The 17,479-nt window shown below is 42.2% G+C and overlaps 1 protein-coding gene across 2 annotated transcripts in view; it reads right to left on the bottom strand.

Annotated features, from left to right (window-relative positions):
* Nucleotides 1-17,453, bottom strand: part of stk38b (serine/threonine kinase 38b) — a 22,807-nt gene extending 5,354 nt beyond the window's left edge. Inside the window, exons 1-13 of one of the 2 annotated variants that reach the window (XM_063215971.1) lie at nucleotides 17,189-17,453; nucleotides 16,046-16,182; nucleotides 14,058-14,109; nucleotides 13,637-13,759; nucleotides 12,686-12,769; nucleotides 11,629-11,752; nucleotides 8,468-8,622; nucleotides 7,480-7,582; nucleotides 6,011-6,135; nucleotides 2,666-2,783; nucleotides 1,391-1,514; nucleotides 762-857; nucleotides 152-246 (exon numbers count right to left, since the gene is read on the bottom strand). In XM_063215971.1, the coding sequence (XP_063072041.1) occupies nucleotides 152-246; nucleotides 762-857; nucleotides 1,391-1,514; nucleotides 2,666-2,783; nucleotides 6,011-6,135; nucleotides 7,480-7,582; nucleotides 8,468-8,622; nucleotides 11,629-11,752; nucleotides 12,686-12,769; nucleotides 13,637-13,759; nucleotides 14,058-14,109; nucleotides 16,046-16,176 (1,330 nt within the window). In that variant the 5' untranslated portion in view covers nucleotides 16,177-16,182; nucleotides 17,189-17,453. The remainder of the gene's footprint in view (nucleotides 1-151; nucleotides 247-761; nucleotides 858-1,390; nucleotides 1,515-2,665; nucleotides 2,784-6,010; nucleotides 6,136-7,479; nucleotides 7,583-8,467; nucleotides 8,623-11,628; nucleotides 11,753-12,685; nucleotides 12,770-13,636; nucleotides 13,760-14,057; nucleotides 14,110-16,045; nucleotides 16,183-17,188) is intronic. The other variant, XM_063215972.1, reaches the window with a different exon arrangement.
* Nucleotides 17,454-17,479: the final 26 nt, after the last annotated feature.

Raw genomic sequence — 17,479 nt, 5'->3', positions numbered from 1 at the left:
TACTGTTAGACGTATGCCAAGGTAATCTCTTGTCATCTTGTCCCTCCAAAGTTTGCCAACAGGTCAAGGTTTTTAATGGGCAATCAGGGTGGACGTGAACAGAATGCAGTACGAGGGCCAGTATGTATGTATGTATGCCTACAAAACTAACCTGCGGGTTGTAGAATGTCTGATTCAGGGAACTCGTCAAAGTTGGAGGTGTCGTCGATGCTCTTGATTTCAATAGGAATGGCAGCCGGCCTCTCCCTACACAGACATAAACAGAGCAAAGACCACAAATGAGGAAATCAATAGCAGTGGTTAGAGGTAAACAGGAACAAACAGGCTTAAGAGGTGGTAACAGAGATGAAGAGGTCGACAGGTGATGGTGGATAGAAGCACTGGAACAACTGAAAATTTCATACGTACAGTATATCCAAGAACCAGAGAAAAAACAACCATACTTTATTGAGAAAAAAAGTGTCAGCCATTGGGTTCATCTGACATTGACAAGGGCTGTGGTTAGCAAAGGTCAAAAATATACCAAGACGCACAGAGCACTCTGTCTGTTTCAGAGCTTTGGTTGGTTGGAATTCCTGACAAATCAGAAAAAAATCACATGCATGATTAACAGAGAAGAAGGAGGAGGAGGAGGAGGAAGAGAGAGAGAGAGAGAGAGAGAGAGAGAGAGAGAGAGAGAGAGAGAGAGAGAGAGATAGAGAGATAGAGAGAGAGAGAGAGAGAGAGAGAGAGAGAGAGAGAGAATGAAAGCTGTGCTCTACCTGATGTGATCGTAGTCCACCCCCTCAAAGAAAGGGTTGCGTTTGATCTCCTCCACGCTCGGGGCACCAATACGATGTTCCCACTCACAGCAGAACCTGAAACAAACACATACAACAAACACAGTAACATGTAGATCTGAGAGGTTACAATATTGAGACATACAAATTAGTTTTCCTTGATAAACAGAATTAAAAAATGTGCACTGATTTCTGAAATCACTACTCAATTTTTTAAATCCTCATCACTATTATCACTGTCACTACCAGTGGACAGTGTACTTGACTCTGATGAAGACGCACTGCGTCGAAACGTTAGTTATGCTTGCAACACCATAAATATCAGCAAAACGTATCCTGTGTACTCCAGTCTTCCTTGGCCAAGTCTCCTTTGAAGTGGACCAGCTTGTTTTCAACTGACTACAGTCCCAGCCTGTGAGCACCAAAAAAGGCTAGAGTGCAAGTGACCTCCTTTCCTAAGTGGACAGGGTACATTTGTCTTCTGATTTCCTCAATACAATTCATAACAATTATTAATATAGTAATTATTTCAGTAGAAAATATAATGAGCAAGTGTGTGTTGCGTTTTGCCAATGTGTAAAGTAGCCTGAAGAGAGGGTGCAGTGGCCGACCTGAGGATGAGTGCCTTGGCCCTCTCGGAGATGGGCACCTCTGGGGGGAAGACCAGCGTCTCCTTCCAGTTCATCACCTTCTTGTAGGTCTCCTGGGGCGTCTCCGAGCAGAACGGAGGGTAGCCTGTGGGGAGGGGGTGGCGTGATGGCATAAGCACAGCCAAACAGGACAGTCAAATGAGGAGATTTGAGAGAAGAGCACACACATCATGTGCACACACGTCATGTTTGTAGGCCCCAGCTTAAGCCAAAAGACGACCTCTAAAGTGCAGGACATACATAAGGCCTACACTTGCTGCTTGTGTCCAGTGGCATGTGGTGAACTATGCAGCCACAGCGAATGGCTCAGCGGCAAAAACAAAATGTTGTTTCTAAAACATACTTCAGGAGGAGCCTGAGGAGCGATTGACAGCTGCCTTCCCAGCTTCGTTTTCCCGCCTTCTCAGAGATTTAATGCCTTCTACTCATTCACTTGTCATACGCAAAGGCTTCTCAAACTTTCCAAAATCCTACCCATACTCTGTATTTTACTAGTGGTCCCACTCTACCAATACACCTTGTGTTTTTTTAGTTTTGTTTTAACCTTGTTTTTTTAAGGAACATCAAACCTGTCAAGGGACAAAAGATGGAAATTAGCCTCATGGCTATAATCTTGTGTATTTAGTATTTTTGTTTAAATGCTGGTAATATATGCTGTCCCTTTTTAAATAAATAAACTTGTAAACCATCCAATTCCTCTATATACAGTACACAGGGGGGTGCGAGCAGATCTCATCCCGTATGATCTCCGCTTAAAGCATCCCAGGAACGAGGCTAGCTACCATACCAAACATGTACACCAATCACTCAGAGGGCGACTAGTAAAATGTTTTATAGACCACGATTTATTTACAGTACTTTACAGACATATAATATATGTCTCAGTGACTGCACATCAGCTGCTGTCAGATGAAGTGTACCGGTAATCAAAAATGGCTTGAAAAGTCTGACACATTTCCAGAAGAAAATGGCGATATTGTAGGGAGAGTTCAAGAGCGCTAAAACAACTAAAATGAAAATGTTATTATGCTTTATTATAGCTGCATCTCCCAAAAATACATCAACTTAAGACACACTGCTCGCTGTAAGAAAAAAAAGAAAAACTTTCCCACCCAGACCACTGCACAAATACTTTTTAGGTCTTATTACATTGATACTCATTAAGTATGCAACACAGGAGTGTGACATTACATACAGTTATTGCGAACATAAGAAACAGAGGGAGCATCAGCTTACCAATCAGCATCTCGTACATGATGACTCCGAGGCTCCACCAATCACAGAGCTTGTTGTAGCCCGTCTGCATGAAGACCTCAGGGGCGATGTAGTCTGGGGTGCCCACAGTGGAGAAGGCCTGGTGGAACACACACACTCATATCAGTACTATATTCTACTATACTATACTATACAATACTATACTATACTATACTAGTATAGACTAGACTCGAGTATGCTCCCACAGTGGAGAAGGCCTGGTGAAACACGCACACTCTCATCAGTACTATACTAGTCTACCATACCATACCATACCATACTAGTATAGTACAGACTATAGCATCCTGCTTAGTACCACACTGCACTACATCCCAGGCCTGGTGGAACACACACTCAGATCAGTACTATAACTCTACTACTAGCATAGCCTATTATCTGGGCTATAAATGAACTTTTTTCATCACTAGCCCATTTGGCTAGTAGATATTACATCTAACAATAATCCACCGGTAATCAATAATCTAAAAATCTAATCACAAGTATTCATTACCTAGAAAAACAACACATTATTAAGCGGGCTTGCAGAGCAAGGCCCGATTCTAGTAATCTTAAAGTACGCTTATTAAGCGGGCTTGCAGAGCAAGGCCCGAATCTAGTAATCTCTAAGTACGTTTATTAAGAGGGCTTGCAGAGCAAGGCCAGCTTCTAGTAATCTCTAAGTCCTGTTTAGATATTATTATTATTAAGCGGGCTTGCAGAGCAAGGCCCGATTCTAGTGATCTATAAGTCCTGTTTAGTTATTATTATTATTAAGCGGGCTTGCAGAGCAAGGCCCGATTCTAGTAATCTCGAAGTCCTGTTTAGTTAATATTATTATTGCTTCTCTTGTGCAGGGCAGTAAAAATAGAAAATGGATCTCCTCCTAGGCCTTTCGAGATAGAGACACCGTTCAAACACTAAAACGACCGGCTCGGCTTGGAGACCATTTGTAGTGATATAGTGTGTACGTGTCTCTTGTCGTTTTTCCGTTTTTGGGCGTTTTTGTGCAAGTTTGGGTCCCCATTGAAAACAATGGTAGAACCTTCATGAACCTAGGTGCCGCCACTCTACAGATCAGAGTGTAGGAGTTTTTTTTTCGGTCATAAAACATCAAGACTTTCACCTAGAAGTTTAGTTGAGGTGTTGTTAGCGAGCTCTAGAAAATGACTCCACACGCTGAAAATATCATGTCCCAACTCCCATTACTTTTTAAATGGCAGGTGTGTAAAAACGGCAGGGCTGGCCCCATTGCTTTTCCCATTGACTCTTGAAGTGCCTTTCTGAAGAGGTCAGCACATGTTCCACAAGAGGTCCATTTGTGACTGATCCATTTAACCTGTAAACTTCATTCAAAGACTGTTAGAAAGATCACATGTATGACTCCAATCTGTGACCAGGACATGTGCCAATTCTTTTTAGTTTATTAACAACAGCTATCTAAAGACCTAGAAACAGTTTTGATTCTGCCCTCTGCCTTAGAGCACTATACTAACTGCAATACAGTCAATCAGAACAGGTGCTGCCAATATAGGGTTCCATCTCAACTGTCACTTTCTCTCAACATTCTATTCTTAACGAGCAGCTGCACTACAGTTCTAGAAGTCTATTGTTCAGCTCTTCAGTGCAATATGATATTGTCTTGCTGAAATGTTTGTTACAGCCAGCTGTTTGGCTCAATGGTAAAGGTGCTGTATTAGAGATATGGAGGCTGGGAGTTCGAATCCCACTTGGACCCATGTTGATTTTCAAAATTATATCATATGCAGTGTTCCTTAGCCAACTTAAAATACCATGTATGTCCTTTAGTATCAATGGCAAAGGTGCTGAATTACAGATATGGAGGTTGTGAGTTCGAATCCCACTCGGACCCATGTTGATTTTCAAAATTATATCATATGCAGTGTTCCTTAGCCAACTTAAAATGCCATGTATGTCATTTAGTATCAATGGCAAAGGTGCTGGATTAGAGATATGGAGGTTGTGAGTTCGAATCCCACTCGGACCCATGTTGATTTTCAAAATTATATCATATGTAGTGTTCCTTAGCCAACTTAAAATACCATGTATGTCATTTAGTATATCCCCAAAAAGCGGAGCTCAACACTTTCAAGATGGCTGAATCCAAGATGGCTGAATTGTTTGGCCCATAACTTCTGACTGGGTGGATGGACTTTTCCAACATTTCTTTTAGCTTTGTTTTCTCAATAGTAGTTTGTTTTTAATTTAGGGATAGAGAGATCAAAAATAAAACAGCTCATCTCTGCCCCAAAAGGCAAGCCCGCTTCCAGCATTTTCTGTGAGAATGCAATCTAGTTATCCTTTTGACATCATCCTCAAGAATTAAACAAAGACGCTAATTTGTCATGATTTGTCGTGATTTGAAATACTGTGAAAGTATGACATGCAGTGAAATTTCACTTGTTCCACCCCATACTGTGCATAGACGTGTTTCTAACATGGAAAACAGAACACTTGCAGGAGAACATTTGATTTCAGAAACCAATCATCAAACTTAGCATTAGCAATGCTATATTGGCCTAATTATTAACTACTAACAGGCCATAATGGCCGCACAGGGGGAGCACTTTAGGCACAAGTGTGAATAAGTTTAGCATGCTTCAGTGCTTCAGTGTGCCTGGCCGTCCAGATATTAAACCAGCCCAAGGTTAAAGCTGCCCATTCAATGCTGCTGTTGAAGGCAACACAGACTGTAGCCTGCAGATGGGATCACTAGAGGCTTGACTTCTAAAATCACTCTAAACTAATAAACTATGAAACTTGTTGTCATCATAACAACACGTCAATGACATTACAGAGAGCCTGAAGTTAAAACATTAAGACTTGCTTATTATTACAATCATGGGAACAATAAGTTTATATTCAGCGAAGCCAACAGGGGGTGGGACAATCGGGTCAGTTGTCCCGGACCTAGTAGGAGAGGGGTCGCAGCATTGGGTCTTCATTACATAGTATGTATTGGGTGGGGGGTCCTTTCAAATGACATTGCCCCAGGTCTCTCAGCAGCCCTGCTTATAATACAAGCTCTGTGTTAACCCCTTTGTACACAGCCTACGTTATAACCTTACTATCACCAAAATGGTATTGTCCAAGTCTTTATACTGTATGTTACTTTGTCTCTCAGTAATGTCATAGCAATGTTGTTATGATGTAGTTGAGCCTTTTTAGCTAAGGCTAAACGGGCTCGCCGGGCTACAGGGGCTACGGGGTTGAAACACCCAACTAATAAATGGGAGTGTCATGGGAAGCAGAAGCTGGTAGAAGTGAGTCATCCCCACTCCACACTCCCCACTCCCCACTCCACCTTACCAGCTGCCGACGATTCCTCTTCCAGGTCTCTGCCTTCCTCTTGGAGTTCATGTTCTGTGACGCTGTTGAAAAATGGGGCAGGAAAACCAACACACCCAGTGACAAACCAGCCTTCGCTTCCCATGCTTAAAACAAAGTAACAAATGCAGTGATAATTAAACACTCACAGTCCATTTAACATGAAGTTGAAGTATCCAACGGTTAAAATAGCTTTAATAAATGGCTAAATCATTATAGACATGTTTAAAAAAAACACCAATATGTTTCGGCCAAGGTGTGTGGCCTTCTTCAGGGTTGATGCATTTTTTACCAAAGAGCACCTTCAGACTAACCTGGTTCTCACACGAACCATCTGGAACATTGACAATTGCTTAGCTCTGGAAAGGCGCAGGTGTGTTCAAAACAGCTTGAACCTGATTGTAGAATTTACGCGGCTTCTTTTGAATCACTACTACTTCAACCACTGACTTGTATATACCCCGCCCCGCGATCCTGATTGGACCGACCATGAAATATAGGATGCTGTTCAGGCTCGTCTAAGATTTCCAGACCCTCGTGCGAGCTCACGAAGTTCAACGAAGATGCACAAAGCACGAAGGGTCTGCGTGAGAGCCAGGCTACCTTCAGACTAACTTTCCAAGACTAACGCTGTTGCCCTCCAAACCTACCCTTTGTTCAGTCCATTTAACATCCTAGAGTAGTAGTAGTGTTTCTCAACGGTAGCTCTACAGCCCCCCAAGGGGCATTAGGAAGACCTAGGGGGCGTTGAGATGAATACAGCTGAGAGGTGCGGTTCTAAGTTATCATTGGGGGGCATTAACCTACTTAATTTATTAATACTATTAGGGGGATGTTAGCAGGCTTATGATGTGGTCAAGGGGTCAAGTTGGGAGGCTTATGATGAGGTCAACTGGTCGTTTGTTCAAAAAAGGTTTAGCACCACTGTTTTAGAGAATAGTTGGCTCCAGAGTACTCTCTAAGTGTTGAATTAACACTGCATTTTTAAAAAAAAACTGTGAACATGACTTACAGTAAGTTACTCCCACATACTGTCGCTATCATACCTTGACCCAGATACATTTGTATGCATATCATCCTGTATATATAAACCGTAGTGTCACTGTATGCATGGTATGCATATTGACTGATACAGCGTAAATAATATTAAAAAATGTTTTCGCTTGAACTCAATGCCAAAATGCCATAAAAGGAATTATGAAAAAATAAAAATAAATGCCTTAATTTGTCTGTTTTCATTTCTTTTTTTTGTAATCCAATCACGTCTTATGTAACTTTGCCTGTTCTTTGAAAAATGTCTACTGATCCAAATCAAGTTCACTAGTGATTGAAGGCAGTCTTGAAGTGGTCAAGAAAGAAAAAAAGGAGGCTAGACTCTTTTCAATGTAACTAGACTAGAGCCTTTTAAATGTAACATTTAACACTGAGGCAATTGAGAAAACGTCACATACTGAAGTCATTGGAGAGGCTGTGGTTGAGGTTCCGGTAGAACTCTGTGCGATGGGCCTTCTTGAGTCCGGTGCACAGGCCAAAGTCTGACAGCTTGACGTGGCCCTGAGACAGGACATACACACACACACACACACACACACACACACACACACACACACACACACACACACACACACACACACACACACACACACACACACACACACACAGAGTGAGTTTGAAATAAACAGTTGATGAGTCAACGGCCGGAGAACAAGAGTCATCCCAAAAAGAGGAAGTGAAAAATAATACCCACCCACCAAAACAGATCATGCGCTCACACTTTTTTAAAAAAAAGCAGGCAGCATTATGTGCATGTTACGGCAGACCAGCATCAAGGTAGCCATATTTATTTTTAGAGGTAGTGTCGTACTACGTACCGTACTACTTCCTTAGGAAGAGCTGGGCTTGTAGACAAGTGAGGCTGTGGCCTATGAAAGTAAAAGAAACCTAGTGGCAGAAAGCATTTTGTATTTGCAGGCTGGTCTAGCACCGCACCATAGGGGAAAATTGTAGCTGGGCCCTGAAATTTGTCCTCAAATCACAATGTATCTGTGTATCAAGTTTTTTTTTCTGTATGAATCTGTGTAGCGAGTCGTTGGGAAAGGATTTAGAATCTTGAAACGGCTGAGCAGCCCCTGTCTTTCATAAAACCACATAAATCATTAATTAGGCTTGCATGGAAATATGATAATTTTGCCAACTTGTTACTATGGGAACATAACCAGGTAAACAAAGGCTGATGCTGTCTGTCTTAAACGCACGCGCACATACATAAACACATGCTGGCACTGTCTCTGTTACACGAACACGTACACGTACACGTACACGTACACACACACACACACACACACACACACACACACACACACACACACACACACACACACACACACACACACACACACACACACACACACACACACACACACAGTCAAAAAGGCCAACCTTAGAGTCGAGCAGCAGGTTGTCTGGCTTGATGTCGCGGTGGATGAAGCCCAGCTGGTGGATGGAGTCGATGGCCAGCACCGTCTCCGCCACGTAGAACTGGGTCTCCTCCTCTGTTAGGGTGTCCTTCTTCATCAGCAGCGTCATCATGTCACCTGGGGGCGGAGGGGGGTAGGGGGATTCATCATGGTTAATCAGCAAGCTTGTTTAACTACACTCAACTCCACTCCTCGACTCCACTTAACTCAGTCATCTTGCAGACTTGAGTCAACATTGAAATCACCCAGAAGTCTGTTGATTCTCATTCGTCCAGATCCTTTTAGCCAAAAGACATAAGTTGTAGGCAACTTACAGAAACAGGAAAGGGGGTTGGGAGGAGTCAAAAGTAAAAGTAGAGGTAAAAAAAGAAACCTTCCAACATATGTAGGTAACTTATCTGAGTAATCAGCAGACCTGTGTACTTGTCTTACAATTAGGGATGTCACGATAACAAATTTTGCTGGACGATAAATTGGCCAAGAAATGATTGCGATAAATGATAATATTGTCTTCTCAGTCATTTTCAAACAATATAATGACAATGGGATAAAAAATGCAAATACACCCTTTCTAATTTTGAAATTGTCGCAGCAGAGGATGCTAGATAGAGGGGTAGACAGAGAGATAGACAAGGTAGACAGACCGAAAATTAAAAGTACACCAACGTTTACGCATCATTGCGCTGAGTGGAATGTGCCTATCAATATTCAGTCTAAAGCGGCACACACACACATTACTAGCTTCTCGCTTGCTCGCTTACTTGCCACTCTTTCATGGAACATTCGCTGAAAGTTCCCGCGGCTTTAACTGACAATGTACAGGCGAGAAGTACCGAACTCTGCTTTCCAATTGGTTACTCGCTTACTTGCCTCCCTCAAAGTTAAAATATTTTCAACTCGGGATCCACCCACATCGCATCGCTTGTACAGTACTCGCCTACTCACCTGCTCTTCTCGCTGGAACACATTGACATTCTATTGACTTCATTCGCTGAGCGAGTAACTAGTAGCGACGTGTGTGTACGGCCCTTAAGAGAGAGTGACGAGGTAAACAAAGAAGCATGCAATAACTTATTGTGGCAAAAAATGTATCATACTTGTAAAAACGTATTGTACGATATATTGACTTATTGAATATTGTGACAGTTGACCAGACCAGTTGAGTCTGGCTTAAATGATGTAACGGCTATGTAATATCATGTGCTAGTGTTGTACTTACACCATGCATTTTTAAAATTATATATATATTTTAGGGATTTTTGCCTTTATTTGATAGCACAGTTGGAGATGGTGACAGGAAGCAAGTAGGAGAGAGAGATGGGGGAGGATTGGCAAGTGACCCAGGCAGGAATTGAACCCAGGTCGCCGGCGTAGTAACCCAATGCCCTACTGTTAGGCCACAGCAGGGCAGTTGCATGTAATTGTACTTTTGACGCCTCTATAAGAAGACAACGTGATTTCAAGCTATATAGACTCCAGTTGTCCACAAATAAACTCTTTTGGTTAAAACCACAGGAGAGGGTGTACTTCATTTGCCTTGGGATCCAACATTTGGATAACAATGTGCAGAAGGTGCTGGAGGCATACTGTTCTCTGTTTCCATTTAACTCTTTCATACAGAATTAATATTATACGCTTGATGTTACCTAAATGGTAATGACAACACATTACATATGACTTTCGGAAAAGTCATAGATAGCAATGCTTTTATGGTGTAGTTACGTTTTTCTCAGCAAACAGTAGGTTGTGTCAGCACCCATTTGCACAAAAAAGCTTCCTAAAGCCACATAAATGGGTGTGCTATATTCGCCTTGGGGATTTCACCATTTGGATAATTATGCCTGTCATGCCAACCAAAGGTGCCAGAGGCATTCTTTTCAATGGCTGTACAGAGGACCAAAGATGATCCTCATTTTATTAGTCAAACAGTAAACTTGGTGGTGGTTGGGGAGGGTTCTACTGAATTGAAGTAAGTGTTTTCCCTCCCAGAATAAAGGTTGGAAGTTGTTTCTCATTTGAACCACAAAGACGGCCAGTTCCTCCAAATTTACTCCTTTACTTATAATGTGCTTGTAGTGGAAACATTATTTTAAAGTGGAAAAGACTACTAGAGTTGCTTCCATCCATTTCATTGAAGAGAATGGCAAGAGCTGTAGAAATCATGAACAAATTTGTGATTATCAATCCCCGTTTCCGCCACCTCATAAAACATAGCTGGTCCAAATACAGAGCTACTATTTATAATCTGTTAAACGGATGACGTCATCCTTTAAAAGCTTCTAAAGAAGAAATCATACAACTGAACTGCATTCGAGACAGTGACTCAAGCCATGCTTATTCCCAAATGTTAACTTTCCCTGTTTTTCCCAGATGAGTCAAACACTATTTGTTTCCGCACAAAAAAGTGCAACGTGACACGTGCTGAAAATTCCAAGCTCAGACAAACAGACAGACACACACACACAATGTGCTCTTGAAATACATCCTATGAGGGTAAGGCAAAGTAATAAATAACCCAATCACCATGTACTCTCAGGCAGAGAGTACCTAACTAGAGCACCTGAAAATGGCTTGCACTAGAAGATAAAGCAGGACTGCCAAGTAAATAGATGCTATCCTCCTTGGGGTCAGTCATTTTATAAAACTAACCATGACGTTTATCGCCCCAAACCTATTGATTTTCATAGTAACTACATTTTCATTACATTAATGTTGCTACCCTGAACTCACTTTTTGGCTATTTGGGAAACATCCTTTACCAGGATACTCTTCAGCAATCACTACAATTATTATATCCCCAAAACACAGTGCCTCAATTGGTCAAGATGGCAGTAGCTTTATGTGCTCAACCCGAGGTTTGGGGGTGTTCTAGGGATACTGTATACATCTGGCAGTTGACTGCACAGGCCTAAATCAACTATCATAGTAAATGATGCCTGGACACTCACCCCCAGGTAGGACCTCCATGAGCAGGTGGAGGTTGACCTTGTCCTGGAAGCTCCCTTGCGACCCTAAATCCCTGATGGCTCTTTGGGGAGTAGCCTACTGGCTTTTTTTAGCATGGAACACCTCATCAAGCTCCCCAATCCAAAAGAGGATAGAAACAGATTCCAAAGCACTCACCCCCAGGTAGGAACTCCATGAGCAGGTAGAGGTTGAGCTTGTCCTGGAAGCTGTAGAACATCTTGACCACCCAGAGGCTGTCGGCCTGGACCAGGATGTCCCTCTCGGCCCGGATGTGGCCCACCTGCGGACACAGAGAGCACCGGTCAGAACACAACCTTACTAAGACGAATTACACCGCACCCATGACTAAAAGGTGCCAAACATAAACAAAAACAGTGAAAATAGAAAGGAAGAACTGAAAGGATTTAGGATGTGCCGGGATTTTTCTTTCTATTTTCATAGATCTTCACTTTCAAAATGAAAAACTGTCTAGTCTTTGTAGATGAAAGTAAAAACCCAATTGGGAAACTCCAACTCCCTTTGTCATTGTGACACAGCTCTCCACAGCACACAACGAAATTGCATTTATCCCTCACCCATGCAAGGGGCCGGCCCCCAATGGGGCCCAAAAGGGAGCAGTGCAGGGGGACGATACAATGCTCAGGGCACCTCAGTCACAGAGGATGGGAGAGAGAACTGGTTTATTACTGGTTTATAACCTTGTGTGCCAAGAATGGGTAGACATTTGTGTTGGCAATCTTTCTTCTACAATCAGTGTTGGTGTGTTAAAAAACGAAATGTTGTGTTGTGGTCTATGTTGTGGTTTTCATGTCAGATTTCATTTTATTTGTTGTGAATGTGAGTGTATTTGACAACAGTTTGAATTTCCCTTCTGAAAAAAAGTTCTAGAAATCCATTCAGACAGATTTTATATGTCACTATGCAGAACATCTGAATCCTCTTTCAATACAAAAGTTTGTACTTGTTATATTCACAAGCAGGAAGTGAGCAACTGGACTCCACAGTCTGCTCGACAGAATGTGTATCTAAACATGACATGTTTTGGTTTCGGCAGCCAGGCACCAGTAGCAGTGATGTGTCTGTCCAGGAATGTGTGTCAACAGAACGAGCTGCAGGTACGACAAGGCAAGCCAAACACGCGATAACAATTAAACAAATATCGTTTTGTGGCGGAAGGTGCATGTTGTCACCGACACCCCTGGGGGTTTCTCACCTGTTCCTTCTCCAGCATGTCTGCCTTGCGCAGGATCTTCATGGCGTACACGTGACCCGTGTCTTTCTTCTGCACCAGTCGCACCTGAGGAGAAGATTATAATAAGAGCAACAAGCTAGTAATAATAAACATAAAGGTACACTGCATATCATTAGTAGCCCTGAGAACTTCAAGCGTTTTTGTGAATTTCTGCAATTTCTGTGAATACTGTACATGTATGAGGTCTTCAAGGATCACCATGAAAGGTGCTCTATGTACTGTAGGATTAAAAGTTTAATTAATCACTGTCCTGAGTCAGCTGATGCTTATTTGAGTCATTAGTAAGTGAACGATGACTCTCGCGACCACTTCTTTCACCGTCCGTCCGTTGAGAACCCCAAATGTATCTTTTGACAGAACAACCCGCTACGAGTGTCATGGGAAACACTTCTCATACGAAAATCGCAAAATTCAGATTTGTATCAACTGCTAGCCTTCTGTGATGAAAAATATTCTCACAGCGAGCTTATTTAAACAGCATTTTGAGACAGGCATGCCACGGGCACTGCGCAAACTACGTAATCCCACATTGTGCCCCTTTAAAGTGGAATTCACCTCTGCTCATTGCTCCTGTACAATTTAAACACTGATAATAACTTTACAATACTATGTTATAAACCAGACATCCAAGTTAATGCAGCCACACAACATCCACTATACAGTAACAGAATATCAACTTTCATATTCACCATGCAGTAGGAGCCACTGATTTTGGACCACACTTCCTTGACTGCACCATAATTGCTCCTTGGAAAGGTCCGGCCGAAGCACTATGGAAGTCTCATGGAAGTGGCAGGGTATGCACATGGAAGAGGGGACGAAATAAGTGGCTCCTACTGCGCCATCATATACAGTATGTCCACCTACATGTCCAAATAGGAATGCCAGTGCAGATTAGGGATTGTACAGTACCTCTCCAAAAGCCCCTCGTCCAATAACTTTAAGGGACTCAAAGTCATCAAGGCCAAGCCGGGTCCTCTTGAGGCGCAGAAACTCTGTTTCCTTACGGGCATGCTCAGAACGCCTCATGCGTTTCTGTAACACATATTACATACAGTACATTGCATTCAAATGCGCACACACAGATGAAAGTTAAATGTGACCGTGGGGAAGGATGTGGGTCTGGTGTTTGTCTACTACGTAGTAGGCATTTGTGGTATTGCCTAGTTCCCTCTGTGTGTGTGTGTGTGTGTGTGCGTGTGTCCACTGCAATCCTAGTTCAGCCGTGTGTGTGTGTGTGTGTGTGTGTGTGTGTGTGTGTGTGTGTGTGTGTGTGTGTGTGTGTGTGTGTGTGTGTGTGTGTGTGTGTGTGTGTGTGTCAGCATCCACTGACCTCCTCCTCTGGTAGTCCTTCTTCATCCATCACCCTCTCCAGCTTCTGTTGCCTAGACAGTAAAATGGGGTGGCAATATTCAACATACAAATAACAAACACACATATTTTAATACAGAGTATTTACAACACTGAGGAGAGTTAAATTGCACTGACATTGTAGTCAAATGTCAGGGTCAATTTCTGCAGGTGGCCAGAGTGATTTCAACTCTACACAGCTCTAAATTGCCCTCATGTTGCTCTAAATACTTACTCTGAAAGTGACTTAAGAGTAAAATGAACACTATTTTTGAGTGGAACCAGATGTCATCTGAAACAGAGTTATTTACTGTTAGTTTACTGTATTGTTTTCACTGTGTGTGACACAGATTTGACACTAAGTTTAGTCACCATCACTTCATGCTCCTTTCTCTCTGCTTCTCAACAAAAGCAGAAGCCACTTTCATAATTAAACCAGCTCTATCTGGCTGGTCCCACGATGGCTCCGGGGTGCCAACCAACGACATGAAATGTATTCACTGTCTGGGAGTTTCCCCCTTCCTTCGGGCCAAAGTGACTGCCCTCCAACAGAAGTGGGTATTTGTTTTATTATTATGGTTTATTTCCAGGCAATGTTTCTCAAAGTGTGGTCCGGGGTCCACTGGTGGTCCACAAAATACATCAAGTAGTCCTTGAGGGGATTTCTACATACTAATGTATTCATCATTTCCAAGCTAACAGGCTATATCTGTAGCATTATTATTCTGCCAAACACACAGTATTGTAGCATGATCTTTCACTACAATGAGACATGCTTTCAGTTTAAGCAAAGATAAGCGATCTACATCTGAATTAGGAGAGCCTTGAACTAGTGGGAAGAGCAAGCCCATCAATTGAGTTGACGGGTGGTGCCTGGAAAGAAAAATAAGAAAATAAAATGAAGACTGTGGTCCTCGATCTCAAAATGTTTGCGTAACACTGTTATAAGAGGATGAGGACGTAAGCAGAAGCCTGGGCTTCCAGAAGACACAGGAGGAGAGTCTGGGAAAACTCAGCTGGGAAACGTTATTGTGTGTAATCCAGCAAGGCCCACGTAATGCTGAGACTTTGGACGAAGATCTGAGGAAATGAATCAACTCTACTTACAGTATTAGAAATAAATGACTTTAGTCAGTCACATTAGTTCTGAGTTACATTAACAGATTGCAATGGAAGACACAACCCTTATTATAAGCCTGTCATACCTGGAATGTCAATGACAACGGTTGCAACGTGTTAGTAAAGACGCATATAATCGCCTCTGGGAGAGATGTTATAATGTTGTAGTAACATTTTAATAGAAACATGTAGTAAAGCTCTATAGGGTTACAACACACAATGTAAACTTTAGTTTCAAGGGGCCTGATCATAGTAAGACATGCATGTCACTGTCCCATTTCCCATTTATAATGTTGCAGAGAACCTTTCTCAAGGGCTACAGTCAGCATTTGCATCATACTGATTGTGAAAGAGGGAGCAGAGGATGGCTGCAAGAAAGTTCAATAAGGCAGTTCAGTTGTTCTGTAGGTGTGTACAGGTTATGCTCAACTAAGCGTGAGGTTAAATCTGACTATTTTATTGTAGGCGTATTCAATTGTCTTTGTAGAACACTTCAAAGATGTGCCTTTTTATTATAATTGTTTGAGCGACTGCCAGTACAACAATATGAAAAGGAAACCACTACTAAGGTTATGCAACAAAATAAAGCCATAAAAAGTTTTCGACTCTGTGTTTTTGTATGTGTGTTACCAACAGCCAGTAACGGGCATTCCACACACATCCAATAACATAAAAGCAAGAAAAAGATAGGTGGATTATGATGGCTAAGTGTGTGGCCCTCGCCACCCGCACTGCAGTGCCGTGTGCCCTCCTGGGTAAACAAAAGAGGACTGCTTGGAATTTGTGAGGGCATTTATTTGCATTCTCACAGCAGCTTCCTGTCCTCTCATGCAGGCCGGGGCCCATACATACCTCATTTCCCTCTCCTCGTGCTGTGCAATCAGGTTACTGTAGAAGTTCTCCAGTGTCACCTTGGTCATGGTCACTCGCTCTTTGGTGTGGTTACTCATTGAGGAGCCTGAGGAGTGACCTCTAGTTGCCATGGTTTTCTGTAAGGAAGAATAAAGAAAACATAACTGTCTGGTTTAAGAGCTGGTACTCAAGACCCACTGGACAATGGTGGTGTCAGTTGGACAGACAGAGGTTGGTTGTTTGTGTGCAGATGCCAGATTGGCGTGGCATGGCATCCCAAAGAGATATGAATGCTGCATACAACGTGATTCGCTCAGTCAGTCAGACAGGGATGGATATTAGGCTATGCTTGTTAGCCTTCCTCGCGTCCTTTCACTTCTTTGGCAGAGTTTTTTTTTTTTTTAATCAAGTGGGCGTGAGCAAATTGAAGAACATTTGTCCATGCGTTTATTCCAGTTAATTTCCACGCCTGGTACATTTTTTTTTTTTTTTACAAAAGGACTACACATGCATTGAGGCAATGGTGTGGGGGAAAGTTTTAAAACAGTTTTCAGAAATCAGAAGTCGGGGTTTGTGGTCTGTAATTCTCTACTGAGGACATTCAATTATCCCTAACTTTAAAAAAGAATGCTCTGAAGGCACGGAATTTCAACACGAAAGGTTTAATGAGCGCTGAATTGTTGTGAGCCTTTTGCTAGTCTTAACCAATCTCGACCTTGCTTAATTTTCTAATCAGCTAACTAAATCCACTACTTCTAAAACTATTATTGCAAAGCAATATGCGACTAAATCTTCCATTACAGCTGAAACAACAGTCATAACACAGGCTACTTTGCGCACGCTGGAGGATAGGCCTACCTACAGAACGCAACTTGGGCAGCACGCTCCACATGCCACTCAACAAACTAAGGCAATAAAAAACCTTTTTGTGTAATGTGAAAAGACTGTCTTTGCGTCATCTGGGCATACGCCATAGTTTTATCTCAACTCAAAATAGCCTATCAAAGATTTGCACCCACGTCAGAAAATATGATGAAGTTCATCAAGCTTTCTTTCATACACAAAAAGGAAACTTCTTCTGCAATAAAGTTGTACATTTTCATCAGATGTGTTATATTTGAGACGGTCGGATTTGAAACATACCTAAATGGGCACGTCTGGAAAGGTTCGCAACGAGATGGAGAGGTCCGTGTGGCGCTTTGTTCTAAGCAAAATGTCAACGAGCTAACGTTACACGAAACAGTGGATTGCTGCCAACTTGCTTCCCAGATAAACAATGCTACTTTTCAAACGACCAAGGTACTTGAAAAGACCTCTGTTTTGTTATATACACTTGTAACTACATAACGAATGTGGTATATCCTTAAACACGCTCGTTACAACTCAGTTAAACTTATGGCCAGCAACTTCCCATTTTCATGATGACGATATCCA

The sequence above is a fragment of the Engraulis encrasicolus genome, chromosome 14 (genome assembly GCF_034702125.1).
Source record: "Engraulis encrasicolus isolate BLACKSEA-1 chromosome 14, IST_EnEncr_1.0, whole genome shotgun sequence".
Lineage (NCBI taxonomy): Eukaryota > Metazoa > Chordata > Actinopteri > Clupeiformes > Engraulidae > Engraulis > Engraulis encrasicolus.
Note: the sequence above shows the minus strand (reverse complement) of the source record. Positions and strands in the feature narration are given on the sequence as shown.